The following is a 14,369-nucleotide window of genomic DNA, read 5'->3' on the forward strand; positions in this document are numbered from 1 at the left end:
AAGTTAAAAAATTTAAACTAAACTAACCTACACACACACGACACGACGCACGCGCACGCGCACGCGCACACACACACACACACCACACACGACACACACACACCACACACACACACACACACACACACACACACACACACACACACACACACACACACACACACACACACATATATATATATATATATAACAAACGCGCGCACGCACGCACACGTGTGTGTATGCGTGTGTATTCACTTGTTTAATGAGAAATCCGTATTTCCTCGCACATAAAGGGTGATTTATCCCGTATTGGTTCTCGCTGCAGGCGGCAGGGGTGCTGTTCATTGTAGAATAATACACGACCGCTACATATGCGTATATAGCTTTACTAGAGGGACGCTGCGCTGCATGGCGCGCGTGCCATTGCCTGCTATATATGCAAACAACGGCGAAAACATTGTTGGCGACCATAAGCAGAGTCTTCGAATCGTACGGCAACGGCTGCCACCTAAACGTATAACGAAAGGCGTTATCAAGCGCAATTAAAATGCATCGCATTTCACCCGATTGAAACGTAATGTACTTTGAACGACGTCGTATCGTCTAGATAAATCGATTAGCGGCATTGATAATCCAGGGAATTGATTTCAATCAACATTGAATCATAATGTTTACATTTATCATTTATATTGGCAATGAGAACAGCTACTAAATATAATATTCATGATGAACAAAGGGGCGTATAATAACAGCAGCGATCAGCAGGGATGTATGTATGCATGACGCAGATGCAGTCGCGGCAATCTGGGGTATGTGCGTAGCACGCCCACACCAGTAACGAGATAGGCAATTAGATGAATTGAATGAATGAGAAGCTCACGCCCGTAAGAGGCGGAAAACAAGGCGAGATCAGGTGCGCCGTGCGATGTTTAATTACCGAAACAATCGGTCGCTCCTTCACACGTGCAGAACGGAGTGTCATAGAGAGCGCGCTCAGGGGGAACCCTGCTGCCGTCTACCTGCTCTCGCGAACACACCTCTCTAATCAGCGGCGCTGCCTTTGAAGGTCCAGCGAGAGAGAGAGAGAGAGCGCGCGTCTCGTTGACTTCTGCGAAATATTTCTCGTGCTCAGTCAGAAATACATTTAATTAAAAAAAGAGGAGAAGCGGTTGCAGCAGCTTGGTTTTTGCCTTGCCGCGCTCTGCGATCAACGTATTGCGAGGGCTTGTGTACGACCGCCAACCTGCTAGAACTCAAAGACTTCAAAGACTCTAGCTGAGAGGAAGAACCGCATTTGAATCTTGCGGAAAAGGCGGTCGGGAGCCGAATGTTTGTTTGTTCACCGCCATTTTGTAGCCGATCGGCATTCGCCATGACGCCATTCGCAACGTTTGTTAATCATGGCGGACTGTGACGTAAATTCACCGCAGTTTTTCATGTGTCAAGTAAGCCAAATGGCAGCTGTCGGGTCGGCTTGACGGAGAGAACGAAGAGCGCGCTAGCGTACTCTCGCACACGCTGCTTGTCACGCGCGCGTCCGCGAAGGTGACGGAACGCTTCTAGTCGAGTGATTGACGTTTACAGCTAGTTGAACTGCCTGGATCCCGCCTATCTCGTTAGTGTTTATGGCCGCCGAGGGAATTCTAGGGGACATTATTCGCCTGCTCAATCAGCCCACAAACAAGCGCATATTGTTAACGTACTTATTGCAAAGTGTCGCGGATAACGGTGAGATTCGTCGTCTTCGGATGCATCTTGATGTCACGTTGTCTGTCTGTCTGTCAATCTGTCCGTCGATCCCTCTGCCACTATCTGCATGTATATCGGTCTGTATCTGTGTTTGTCGGTCTATCTGTCTGTCTCTCAGTCTGTATATCTCTCTCTCACCTCGACTCTCGCTCTTTGACGCCATATTTACTCGCTCTCTCGCTCGTTCTATTATTTTGAGTTTCCCACCCCTTCGCTTGCTCGCTCTTTTCCCGTTTCCTACCTCTTTTCAGTAACTCGCGCTGGGCGCTTTCGAGAAAAACACGGCGCGCGTGCTACGGCGCTGGTCAAGTTCTGTTCGCCTGGCTGCGCATGACAGTAAGCATGATGGATATCGAGCTCGGTCATCCATCACGCAGGTCGCAGGCCAGCTACAAGATGCGTCCTTATCGGCTGTTATCGCCGTTCCGCAGTAGCACACGCAAACGGCTCCTCTGCCAGTCTAATTAATTTATTGACTTTTAATTGGCGCTCGCTTGCCGTCGGTCCGTCAAGCGGCTTGCTTGCTTGACGCGCGCGAAGAGAATAGGAACTGAGCGAAATCGTCATAACGTCACGACTCCGTGACTGCTAACATGGCGGGGCGCATGCATATTTCCGCAGTGCAGGGGCAAGAGCAAGGCTTCGTTTAAAAAACCACATTTAATCCACCGTCGCTATTACAACGTTAAATGCGCCCATGGATATGTCAAATGTCACACGTACAAACACCCGCGCATATATATATATATATATATATATATATATATATATATATATATATAGTGTAATATATATATAAAGAGTGTGTGCGTGTGTCGTATGGTGATGTCTAACTTAGTTAGGTGACACATATAGAATCAACAATCTCCGACGAACTATCATTCTTTGCCTCTAAATGTGACGTAGCTTTTATTGCACTGGAAGCAGCATATCGGCTGCTTAATTGTCACCTCACAACACAATACACGCAGTATAGCCTCACTTCGGCACTGTGATTGGTTGCCGAGGCAATTATGGGTAGTGCACTGCGTAGCTGCAGCCTGCATTAATGCTGACTGGCGTCAGGCGAACGCACGTGAATTTCGCTGGAACAGGCCACAGCGGCCTCCGAAGTAGTCTTCTGTCCTTGGGTGGTGCCCAGGTGGTCGGCTGACGCAGGCAGACCTAGCTTGTCCACTAATTTAATACAGCAACTGGGTGCTAGTTCAAGTTGAGTGACTTCTCAGTTCTACCTATATTGCGTACTGATGTTGTGGGATAACCTGTCATCTGGACGGACGGACTTACTCTTAATTCCCTGGGAGAGGATTTGTGCCTGATTGCCGTGTTCTCATGCAGCGTGTGCGAAACATGTGTCGGGATGTGGTGCTTCCGCTTGACCTGTGGCACGCCGATTTCGGTTAAAGTCGTGCCGGTTAACAGCGCAACCAATACTAGAAGGTCAATTTATACACACGCGTACTTGCTGTTTTCGCTACGTATTTTTAGAGTGTTTGCGTCGAATTATTCTGGTTTGTCTCCGCAGTCCACGGCATGGACGTTCGCACGCGAAAAACGGCGTTATGGTACGGCCACTCGTCGGCCGGAGGCATGGACGGGACGTACCTAAAGGGCCACCGTACTCTGTCAACGCGGCTGCCCTGCTCTCAACTCTTCAAAATGTCTCTGAACTACCTGCACGGGCCCGTGCGGCTACCTCGTAGTTACAAATTTTATGCGATTTATATATGCACACACACACACGCCATACACACACAACACCACACACACACACACACCACACACACACAACACACACACACACACACACACACACACATACACACACACACTACAACACACACACACACACACAACACACACACACACACACCACACACACACAATATATATATATACTATATTTATATATATCATATTATTTTATATATATATATTATATATATATGAGTATGGATAGATAGAAAGGGAAAACAAAAATATTATACTGGCTAAATTAATATATTTTGAGGTCACTAAAGAGTGCGTGTTAGTATTGACGCTATATAAATGCACGGGCATTCATATTTTTCGCGTAGTACACACAAAAGGTTCATGAATTACATAGTGGCTGCGAGCCAATTGCCGGATTATGCTAGTATATGATATTAATATAATATAAGTTAAATATATTTACTTATTATAACTATTCTTTTTATAACATATATATATATATATATATATATATATATACATATGTAATTATATTATAACAATATAACGTAGTTAACATTCATCGCTTTAGTGTTCTACGCGATACATCCTGGGTGCATTATTGTGATCTCATGCATATCTAGAATTAAATGAGGTATGCATGGTCATGGCTTATACATGGTGACCGTGGCGGTATATTATATTGTATTTATATATAGTATATTATATATATAATTGTGTGTGTGATATAGCTACTTCGATGAGAATAAATAAAAAGTTCAAAGCATTCCCAGTGAACCCAGTGTGTGTCCCTTATGATAACCTGCGCTATCTTAGCTCGCAAATAACATGGTATTGTGCGGGTTATTACTAAGCTGTAAATTGTCCCCAAAAAATACCGTAAATTGCTTCCAATAACCGGTGTGTTGACTAGTCAGTCGCTCAGCATTGTTTGCCGCATTATTTGCGTCTTATTCGAGTTTGCGGTATTTAAGTTTCGTTTTCCTGCAACAGCTCAAACATAGAGACGACAACAGCATGTTATCTGCTCATGTAATGTGAATTATACCAATTTTTTTTGACCAAGTGACTATGAATCTTGACGCGTCTTTTTATTTATGGATAACAAGGTTTCATTCTATTAAATCAGTATGAACGTTTTTTGTGCGAACAAATACGCAGTATACAGACATCTGGCGTGCCTCTCCGTGTTCACTTCGGGCGTTCCTGAATGCGATGTAAAAAGCTTTAAAATAATAATTAAGAGGCATTTAATGATAGACAGCTAAAATGATGAACGCGTTACCTATATAGCATGGGGGCATTTTTTCTTCTCTGACTGCCAATCAACGTGGCACCTCGGCGCGAAGCGGTGTCGTTCAAAGAGTGGCATAAACCCGTGCGGTCACGAAGCAGCCGAGTGTTAGCTTACGAAAACCGGGTTTTCGGGAGGTTTCGAGTTCGCGAGTTTGCTGAGCGTGATAGAGATGCGGCATAAACTGTTTACTTTTCCCAGGGCAACGATAGCTCTTTTCTTCACCTCCTTCTGCTCCTTCCAAGCGCGGCTACGAATCAAACAGCGTCTGTAGTGTGACTTTTCGGCAATGTTGCTCTTCTGTCTGCGGTCACAATGTCATGTACAACGTCATATATGTAGAGCGGAGAGGGGCTAGCACCCGGCGCATAGGTGGAGCTAGCTGTGAAATATTTTAGTTTGATATTGTAAAGTACAGGTCACGCAAAACCGGTTTCCTTACTGTCATATTGGCGTCGCGTTCAATTTACGAGCGTTTGAATTGTTGCTTTGGTAGCGCTTCACGCTACTCTTCCTTGCGTATGAAATAATATGAAACATAATCGCGTTGCAATAGGAAGTTATGTCAATGTTTGCAAGCGATGTTCACTTGTCTGAAGATCGATTGAATACTAATGATCAAAACGACTTAGATTTGAAGATATTATTGAAACACGCTTACTCTTAATTTTTAATTAGCACGTAACTTCCTAGTGGTGCCCTTTTATTATAGTTATATCTCATCAACAGTATACGCACTAACAATTTTAGGCAACGCGTGTCGACGCGCTTTCCCTGTTATTCATGGATTGCTGGTAGTGTCAGCCAGTGATTATTGGTTAATACGCGTGTGCGTGTATGCGGGCGCGTGTGTGCGCGCGTGTGTGTGTATGCGTGCGTGTGTGCGCGCGTGAGTGTGTGTGTGCGGGCGCGTGCGTGTGTGTGTATGCGTGTGTGTGTGTGCGCGCGCGTGTGTGTGTGTGTGTGCGCGCGTGCATGCACATCTCAGATGCTACCAAGATACATCCATACCAGACACATCTAATGTCTTTACGCTTATACCCATTCGTTTATGTCCGTGCGTATCCCCGCATAGTATACGCCAACAAAACGGAACCAGAGAAGTAACAAAACGCAGGCGTGCCCACTGCTAATACGGCCTGGCTGTAAACTTGCTAACCGTGTCTATATTATTGTTTCGCTGCTGGCACAAGTGCCAAGTACGACAGTCGCTTCTTTCGACGTCATTTGTATGACAATGTTCCAGCGGGACATGGTGACAACGCGCTGTCGTCAATCGAGCTTTTGTTAGCGTATGCTTGTCACCTCGCCATTAAAAGGTGTCAACGGGCTGGGCCCGGCTTTGGCAAGCACGCTGTGTGTATGTTTCCAGTCGGCGCGTTAGTTAAACCTTTCAATTAAGAGTCGACTGTTTGCACCCGTGTGTTGACAACTCATCAAATTTGGCCGCGATTGTTTACATAGCCGGTTTTCCCGAATTGTCCCTAACCAGCTTGATGTCAATGGAGAAGGGCAGGAGTCGTTTTTTCGCGTGTCATCTGGAATGCAAGCGCGGCAAACGGATGAGAGTAACTACGAAAGTAAACGAAACATTTGTACATTATAGTTGTTTACCCGAATATACAGCCGTTGCATTGATTCTTGACGAAAACGTGCATTTACCGCTCGACATCCCCGATATGCATAACGTCGCCTTATTGCTCAACTATCTTTTATTTATGCCTGAAAGTAAAAAAAAAATCATTCTGATTATTGCACCTATACTACTACTACTACTACTACTACTACTACTACTACTACTATTATTATTATTATTATTATTATTATTATTATTATTAATTACAATATACGCGGTGCGAATATTGACAATAATTGATTCGCTAAATATAGGAATGAGTACTGACAGGTATACTACCGGATATTACCGATCACGGCACACGCAGTTATAATTTCACTTATTATGCAAGATCTGTATAGCCTATCTACAGGTTAAACACTATGAATACGTCGTTTACACTTCGTATGTGTCCGTAGGAAATTTTAACTCAAATTTACACGTAGATTCGTCAAATCCGGTAAACATTTAGCCACAATATTCAAATAGCAGCTACAACAGCAACGTATCATATACCTAATGCATAAATAATAAACATAAAAACGCTAGGTGACAATAATAGATATCATCGGAGGCACAAGCGACCTCGCACCTACTCGCAATGTGTCAGCAAGAAAACAGCAGATATATATATATATATATATATATATATATATATCGCTCGGCGTGACTTAGTGAGGCATTACTCCTCTCCCTCCTTTGACATTTCTCCCGAGTAATTATTTATAAATATCGCTCCGCCAGGATTTAGAAGACGGCGCAACTCGCTCGTACTTCCCTCCGCATGCACGCGCTTCTCCCCTGTGACCGAGACACTGCGAGTCTCTTCTTTGTTTGCGCTTTAAACAGCGCAATTTGACGCTTCATGTAAAATTCATAAACTTTTTGTGGTTTCTCGTAAATAGTTAATGTGCTACTATCGCGGCGAAGAATGCGTCGCTGTTATACGATCACAGCGTCGAGTGTCACCTTCCTAATTACCCCTAAAATGAGAAAATCGTTCATTGTATGCTGCCTCGATTCCCATATGTACTGCGCAGGACATACATGATTTAATCGATGTTAACGCGTCCACGCCGCGTGCGCGTGCATCTACGACTCCGCATTCTCTAGTATATTATGCATTTTGTTTCCGATTACGCTACGTCGTTACGGTGCTGTGTGTTTTACACGACATTTGTACAGGAATTATCTGCATGCTGACGCAAGCAAGATTCGTAATTAGAGTGGCACGTGATTCAGAGATTTTGAGTTTGTCGACCCTTAACTAACTATAGTTTTACATTTGCTTATAGCGTCCGCATCTAACCAGGGCAGAAAGCAGAGACGGGAGCGGACCACATTCAGCCGCGCACAACTAGATGTGCTAGAGGCCTTATTCCAGAAGACTAGGTACCCTGATATATTCATGCGAGAGGAGGTGGCACTGAAAATAAATTTACCCGAGTCTCGTGTACAGGTAAGATTTTCTTCGACATCCGCTTGGTTTTGATATTATTATTTTAGCATAATGATATTTTCTTAAAATGCGTTCAGTCGTTGATTATTTAATTTCATTTCATATTCCATATAACACAAATAGAACAGTGCATTACAAAACGTAAAATTTACCAAATTCTTTAAAAGAAGAAAATACAATATTGACTCAGTTTTCCAAGCAGTGTTTACTATATTCTGCACAAATCCAACAGCCCCTAATGTCAACACGATATAACTAAAATCGCTCATGAAAATATAAAGAGAAAAACATTAAAACGCGATTGCACCACAAGAATAATAACAGAGACGGCATTGAAATCATTATCATGCATTTAACATCGTTAGCTACAGGCGATGCATCGCATATGCGTTTGCAGATCCATGCCCCCTTCACACTGGGTCAGTACCGATCTAGCGTCTGTCCGCTAATTGTGAGCGCGATGAGGAAACTTGAAGGTTTTACAGCTCGTGGAGAAGCGGCCGACGTGAGCGTTAGCGCTCCTGGCAATTCAGGAGGCTGTCAGTCTAGCGCTGCGGTGTGTGCAGACGACTGAGACGTGTCCTCCTGCGCACACGGTGTGCACACAGTGCTATAGAGAACACGAATTACTGACATGGCAGGAATGCTGCCTTCTCGACAGAGTAAATACTAGAAACCTGTTCGCTGATAAAAGCAATTTTGTTACATTCGGCGAGAAAACATAACAGATATGCCCAGAAAGCGTTTGCGAAAAGGGTCACTGACGGTTTCCTGGTCTACTACAATGATGTCCCCCCAGCTCGAACACCTACATCTACAAAAAACATGCATATTGCCATACTCTATCCGCACATACCGAAACACATAAATAACAGTTTCGAATATCATCACCGTCTCACTGTGTCACACCGGTATGCATATAAAACAAAGGGATGGACATAAAGATAGACAAAGACGAAGACAGACATAGACGCGTAGAAATATCTACACAGTTTACTGTATATCCACATCTAGCACCCAACTTAGTATAACCAGGCGACTTCTTTTGTTCACAGGTTTGGTTCAAAAACCGCCGAGCAAAATGCCGGCAGCAGGCGCAGAATGGCGGCCAGAACAAAGCGCGGCCGAAGAAGGCAAAGTCACCGTCGACTCCAACGAGCACCAACGCAACCACCTCAACCACGACGACACGCACGCCGTCGTCTTCAGCCGAGATTCTGTACAAGGAAAGCCCGTACAAGACGCCCGTCATAACCGGCGTCGGGCCTATTGTGCCACCGTCGGCGAATTCCATTTGGAGCCCGGCGTCCATAACTCCGGACCCGATGAGCAATAGCTGCATGCAGCGACCCGCGTACCCCATGACGAACGCACAGGGAGGCGGCTGCTACGCCACGCAAAACTACGGGCCGGCGTCCTACTACGGCAACATGGACTATTTGCCCGCGATGCCTCAGCTACCACCAGTCACCACACTCAACCAGATGAGCGGCACCAACATGTCCCCTCACATGTCGCACGCTGGCCTGCCGCATCACCATCAATCTCGCAACATGCCCGGACAAAATGACTGCCTTAAATACGGTGACGAAAGCTCTTGGAAGTTTCAGGTGCTGTAAGACTGCTTCGGGTCCAGCGCAATACTGCATCGACTAGGTCAACACGTAGCCGTAGCCACTATGTCGCGAGATGACGGCGTCCCGTGTACCCCGCGAGGGGAAAGTGACGCAGGCTCCATCCGGCTGACCTCTCAATCCTGCAGGTACTAAGACTCACGTTCCACAAATGTCTACGCTTTCACTGATGGAAATGAATAATCAGGTTGATTGTACGTAAAACGACAAATAGCATTTTGTGGAGTGGCAGGATTGGAGACAGCGTCAGTGGTGGGAAAGATTCGTGTTGCTGTTATCATAAAGCTGATCATGACATATTGTACAAATTACAAACACGATCCTATTTATAAAACTGTTGTTGTTTTGTTGGATTCACAACGGTCTAGCGACCGCTCACTACGTGGTGTTTTTGTGCATGTATAGTTCCCAATCGTAGCTTTACGCGTAAAGAGTCCCGGGAACGATAAGTTGTATATATTGTAAAGAAATGTGACTGTTCTGTTTTATCGTTATACAGTACGTATATAGTGCGCAGCATGCTGGCTTGGTATGAGTCATTGTAGGGAGCTTATATTTTGTGCAAAATAAACGTGTCGTATTATGCTGCTCAAATATCTTAATTTATATTCGAAATCCGAACGCTGTCGTTTGTGTTACTGTAATCTATATCTGCGCGAGGTTCGTTTGTACAACGTCATTTATTTCACAACACAGCCATGTGAACTTTTCAGAATATACGGAATAGCTTCCATGCTGACCGAGTCATATGAAACGCCGCACAAGTCGCCAATTGCGTTAATTTGCGAAGTAAATGCAGATCCTATTTTACTGCGGGAATGTTTTCAAATGACACGTCAGCTCAGTGCTATAGGCATGAAAAAAATGCGGCGGCATATAGAGGCACTGATGTAGCGAGGAAACGAATATTGGCGTGTAAAGTTCATTTCAGTTATGTGTTGATGTAATCCAGTTTTACAGTTTCCATGTACTTTCGATGACGTATCAATAAGGTATGGTAATCAAAATGCAGCATACTCAAAAAATGTCGGGCAAGAACATACATGCGTATGTGCATCTATAGCTTTAGTTAATTTCTCACGTATCTATTGCTGCGTAGGGCTTGTCATAGCAGCTTGAATCTTTGGTTAAATGAATATGCGCGTACATGCGACGGATCCATCAAGATGCCTACGGTTGGAATTCGCGATGGCCGACGGTGTATCAAACTTCAATTCAAGAATAAACATTTTACCTGTGACGAATCTTTCCGGCTCGTCACTTTATTAACCCCCACGAACCACTGCAACAGCTGCACGTTGGTTTCTTCGCGTTTGTGTAAAAGTGTACAAGTCTATATATAGTTATATATATATATATATATCCCACGAACCACTGCAACAGCTGCACGTTGGTTTCTTCGCGTTTGTGTAAAAGTGTACAAGTCTATATATAGTTATATATATCTATATATATATATATATATATATATATATATATATATATATATATATATATATATATATATATATATATATATATATGACGTCGATTTGACCCTGCCTGCATCTTGGTATTTCAGAATAAACTACGCTGGCAAAATTATTTTCGTGTTGAATTGGTTTTAAGTATGTTCCTTATCATCCGACTTCTACCGCACATGCGAGCAGATATAACCAACAAAATCACTGCAGCCGTTGATAAACCAATGACTAATGCGTGGCGTGTAATGAGAAAAATGCATGTACGCACCGCTACTTATTCTTACCGATTCTTACATGCCTCCGATTACTCATATACCTAATTACAGAATTACAGCGATCGGGACCACATTTAGGCGCTAATAACTCACGTTATGATAATACAATATAAGTAATAGACAATAGATCATTTCATCGCATCCAATTTCAAATAGAAAAAGTAGATAATTAAATTTTGCATTAAATAATTTTAGTATACGTAAAAAATATACTAATACGCATATGGGCCATGATAACAGATTTCAGGGAATTAAAAGACGATAACAATAATGAAAATATTAATGTCGCTGATGCCAAAGATTCATTCTCGTGTGGTCGTGTATGGCGTGCTGTGGTTCGCTCTCGCTCGGTTTCTCTCACTATTATACCACTACTACTACTGCTGCTGCTAATAATAATAATAACAGGAGTTAATAAAGACGACGACGACGACGACGACGATTTTTATTCACATCGCACTCGTACGACAAAATGTAGTGAAATCAGTACCAAATACGTGTCAAACTTCTTTGTCTTTATTAACTCCTGATAATAATCATAACAACAACAACAAAACGATGAGACGAATGACGATAATATGATCCTTAGCATCACCTCGCGTATCGGGCCCCCTTTCTCCCGTCCCCTCTTTCTCTCTTTTATTTTTATTCTCCCCTCTCTTTATACATATATATATATATAATATATTATATAATATATATATATATATAGAGAGTAGATAATAGGGATATCTATTATCTACTCCTATTATCTACTCCTGATATATAAATATATATATATATATATATTATATGTGTGTGTGTGTGTGTGTGTGTGTGTGTGTGTGTGTGTGTGTGTGTGTGTGTGTGTGTGTGTGTGTGTGTGTGTGTGCATGCTTTTGTATGTATAATATATTTCGAAATGATATTCAGGCTGCCAACTGATGTTAATTATTGCTAATGCATGTGTTCTTCATCGAATCGCGCGCCACCTCAGCGAATTCGATATATTACCATATTTTAGTACGTGCCAATTGAACACAACCCAATGATTCTGCGTATGTAGGAACCCCTGGTATTTCGTAGCTTGGTTTTCACGACACATTATCGCCCTATACCCGATACACCTTGTCTAGCTGTATGACATACACAGCGTATATAGCTGGTGCAGTGGCACGTGTTGTGTTTCACAGCCACTTTCAGTCTCATGTTCACATTGGTAAATATTTTAGTTGGCGGTCCTATAACGGGGATCAATTGGCTAAACAACTGCGCCAAACCGACTAATGAAACCTAATGCGATTCTACTCTCGCACATAGTCACGAATTAGGGAGGTAGACATTTTACGGGGCATTTTGCGGAGCAGAGTGTTGGAAGTACGGAGATGAACGAATGTAAAATTAAGATAATGCAAGAAGTTTAACGTTGTAGTGTAGCTGACATACAGAGTAGATATAAGATGCGTACGTGCCTACATGATTGCTCGCACACAGAGCTCAGCAGCAAAATATAGTGCGCGCGCCATTCATTCCAGCCTGCACAAAATCCAATGTACTATAACGCGTTATTATGAAAGTTTCTCAAACGAACCATCCGCATACAATTATTACAGATTGATGTATTTTATATTATTTCACGGAGCTATAATGGCATCATTATACGCAATGATAACTGTCCATCGTATGTCGATGCTTTTGTTGCACATATATTCGGCTCGTTTACAATTTCTATACTGCGATTGATTTCGAAAATATTTTAGGATTTCGATTTTTTAAGATATTCTGTGTGCTTTTTGAAAATAGAATGGTAATACCTTCATATAATTGTGTACGCCGATTAAAGAGTGTTCACACACAGTGTGAATTCGGGTATCCTTTTTATGATAACCTCGCGATCTTGCCGGTAGCTTATATTTTTGAGCGCATCATGATGTACAATGCAATTATTATTCAAGATTATGTACAGACATGAATTGCAACATCTTGAATGACATTATCATTACGACGTTATTCGTTAATATCGTGATAAGATTATTTGTAATACTGTGTTAGCTGCAAAATGGTTATTTAGCCCAAATAGCTGATGAATATCAAATATACAAGTATAACAAAAATATATTATTGCAGTCCACATTTTGTTAACACATTTTAACCTTTTAAATTGGACATTACTTGTTTTGATTCACGATATGTTCGTGTTAATTAGACGCTCTAAAGCTTAATTAGTAAACATGGGACTATGCAAAGGCGCTCGTTTTAAACGTCGGATCTCGATATATTGCTAATATATTAAGTAGGACAAATACTTGTAGCTACGCATCCTCTGGCGAGGGTTAATAGATCTAGGATGAAAAATGTAATGTAGTGACTTTTTTGGATTTGTTGTACGGTACCTACTATTTTCATACAATTCAGATACGATCATCTGGCGCCCTCTATCCGCGTGCACGTGAAGTATACACATAACGTACTCACATTGATATGTGTACAATTTGTTCTATTTATTACAAGACCAACTAATTTGTCCATTAACCACGATGAAAAACTAGGATGAATTGTTCCAGAATTTAGTAAAGCTAATATCGGGAAAACTTCGTGTGTAAAGTCGAATTAAAGCCCGTTGTTCATATAAAAATCAACACGAAACCAGGCACCGTAGATATTCCTTGCAACAAATAAACGTAAAAGTAAGTAAGTAAAGCATATAAGTATTATTTGCTAAGAACTATTACATAGCTATTGTCGTTACCTGTATATCATACATTATATTTTAAAATTTAGGCATTGTGCTCTTAACGGGCATCATCACATCACATCGCATATCTTAATAAAACACACATATTTGGTCGAGACACGTGTAGCGATAGTATAAAAATGTTATGAGACAAAATAAGAAAATTTCCTATGAATACTTTAATTATCATGACGAAAAACATATTAGATAACCGGAAAGAAAATCCACTGTAGAGTTAGTACATACGCTAATATAGTCAGGTTTTGTATACCGATTGCAATTGGTTTCACGAAAATACTCGTAATACGGAATCGACGATTTATGGTATGGCTTTCTAACATTTTTCATCCAAGCAAAGCAGAAGAAAGAACCGACCCCGATTTCACACACAGACACACACCCACCCACCCACACACACACGCACGCACACACACACACACACACACACACACACACACACACACACACACAC

General features: G+C 42.3%; 1 protein-coding gene and 1 long non-coding RNA gene across 2 annotated transcripts in view; one reads left to right on the plus strand and one right to left on the minus strand.

Annotated features, from left to right (window-relative positions):
* The window catches only part of LOC106806850, a 17,806-nt gene extending 14,514 nt beyond the window's left edge, over nucleotides 1–3,292 (minus strand). Inside the window, exons 1-2 of the long non-coding RNA XR_001393590.1 lie at nucleotides 3,271–3,292; nucleotides 3,011–3,013 (exon numbers count right to left, since the gene is read on the minus strand). This is a non-coding gene — a long non-coding RNA (uncharacterized LOC106806850). The remainder of the gene's footprint in view (nucleotides 1–3,010; nucleotides 3,014–3,270) is intronic.
* A 14-nt stretch (nucleotides 3,293–3,306) lies between these two features.
* LOC106806849 (homeobox protein OTX2-like) lies at nucleotides 3,307–10,721 on the plus strand. The gene is made up of 3 exons (XM_014808980.1): nucleotides 3,307–3,430; nucleotides 7,649–7,812; nucleotides 8,868–10,721. Exons 1-3 carry the CDS (start codon nucleotides 3,322–3,324, stop codon nucleotides 9,429–9,431), a joined length of 837 nt encoding a protein of 278 aa, XP_014664466.1. The 5' UTR covers nucleotides 3,307–3,321; the 3' UTR covers nucleotides 9,432–10,721.
* Nucleotides 10,722–14,369: the final 3,648 nt, after the last annotated feature.

Source organism: Priapulus caudatus, unplaced genomic scaffold, assembly GCF_000485595.1.
Source record: "Priapulus caudatus unplaced genomic scaffold, Priapulus_caudatus-5.0.1 Scaffold182, whole genome shotgun sequence".
Lineage (NCBI taxonomy): Eukaryota > Metazoa > Priapulida > Priapulimorpha > Priapulimorphida > Priapulidae > Priapulus > Priapulus caudatus.

What these genes read in the sequence shown, in the direction of transcription:
- LOC106806849 (XM_014808980.1), top strand. Translation starts at nt 3,322, where the DNA reads ATGGACGGGACGTACCTAAAGGGCCACCGTACTCTGTCAACGCGGCTG. An exon ending in CGGGCCCGTGCGGCTACCTC is followed by an intron (nt 3,431 to 7,648) that starts GTAGTTACAAAT and finishes ATTTGCTTATAG; the next exon opens with CGTCCGCATCTAACCAGGGC. An exon ending in TACCCGAGTCTCGTGTACAG is followed by an intron (nt 7,813 to 8,867) that starts GTAAGATTTTCT and finishes TTTTGTTCACAG; the next exon opens with GTTTGGTTCAAAAACCGCCG.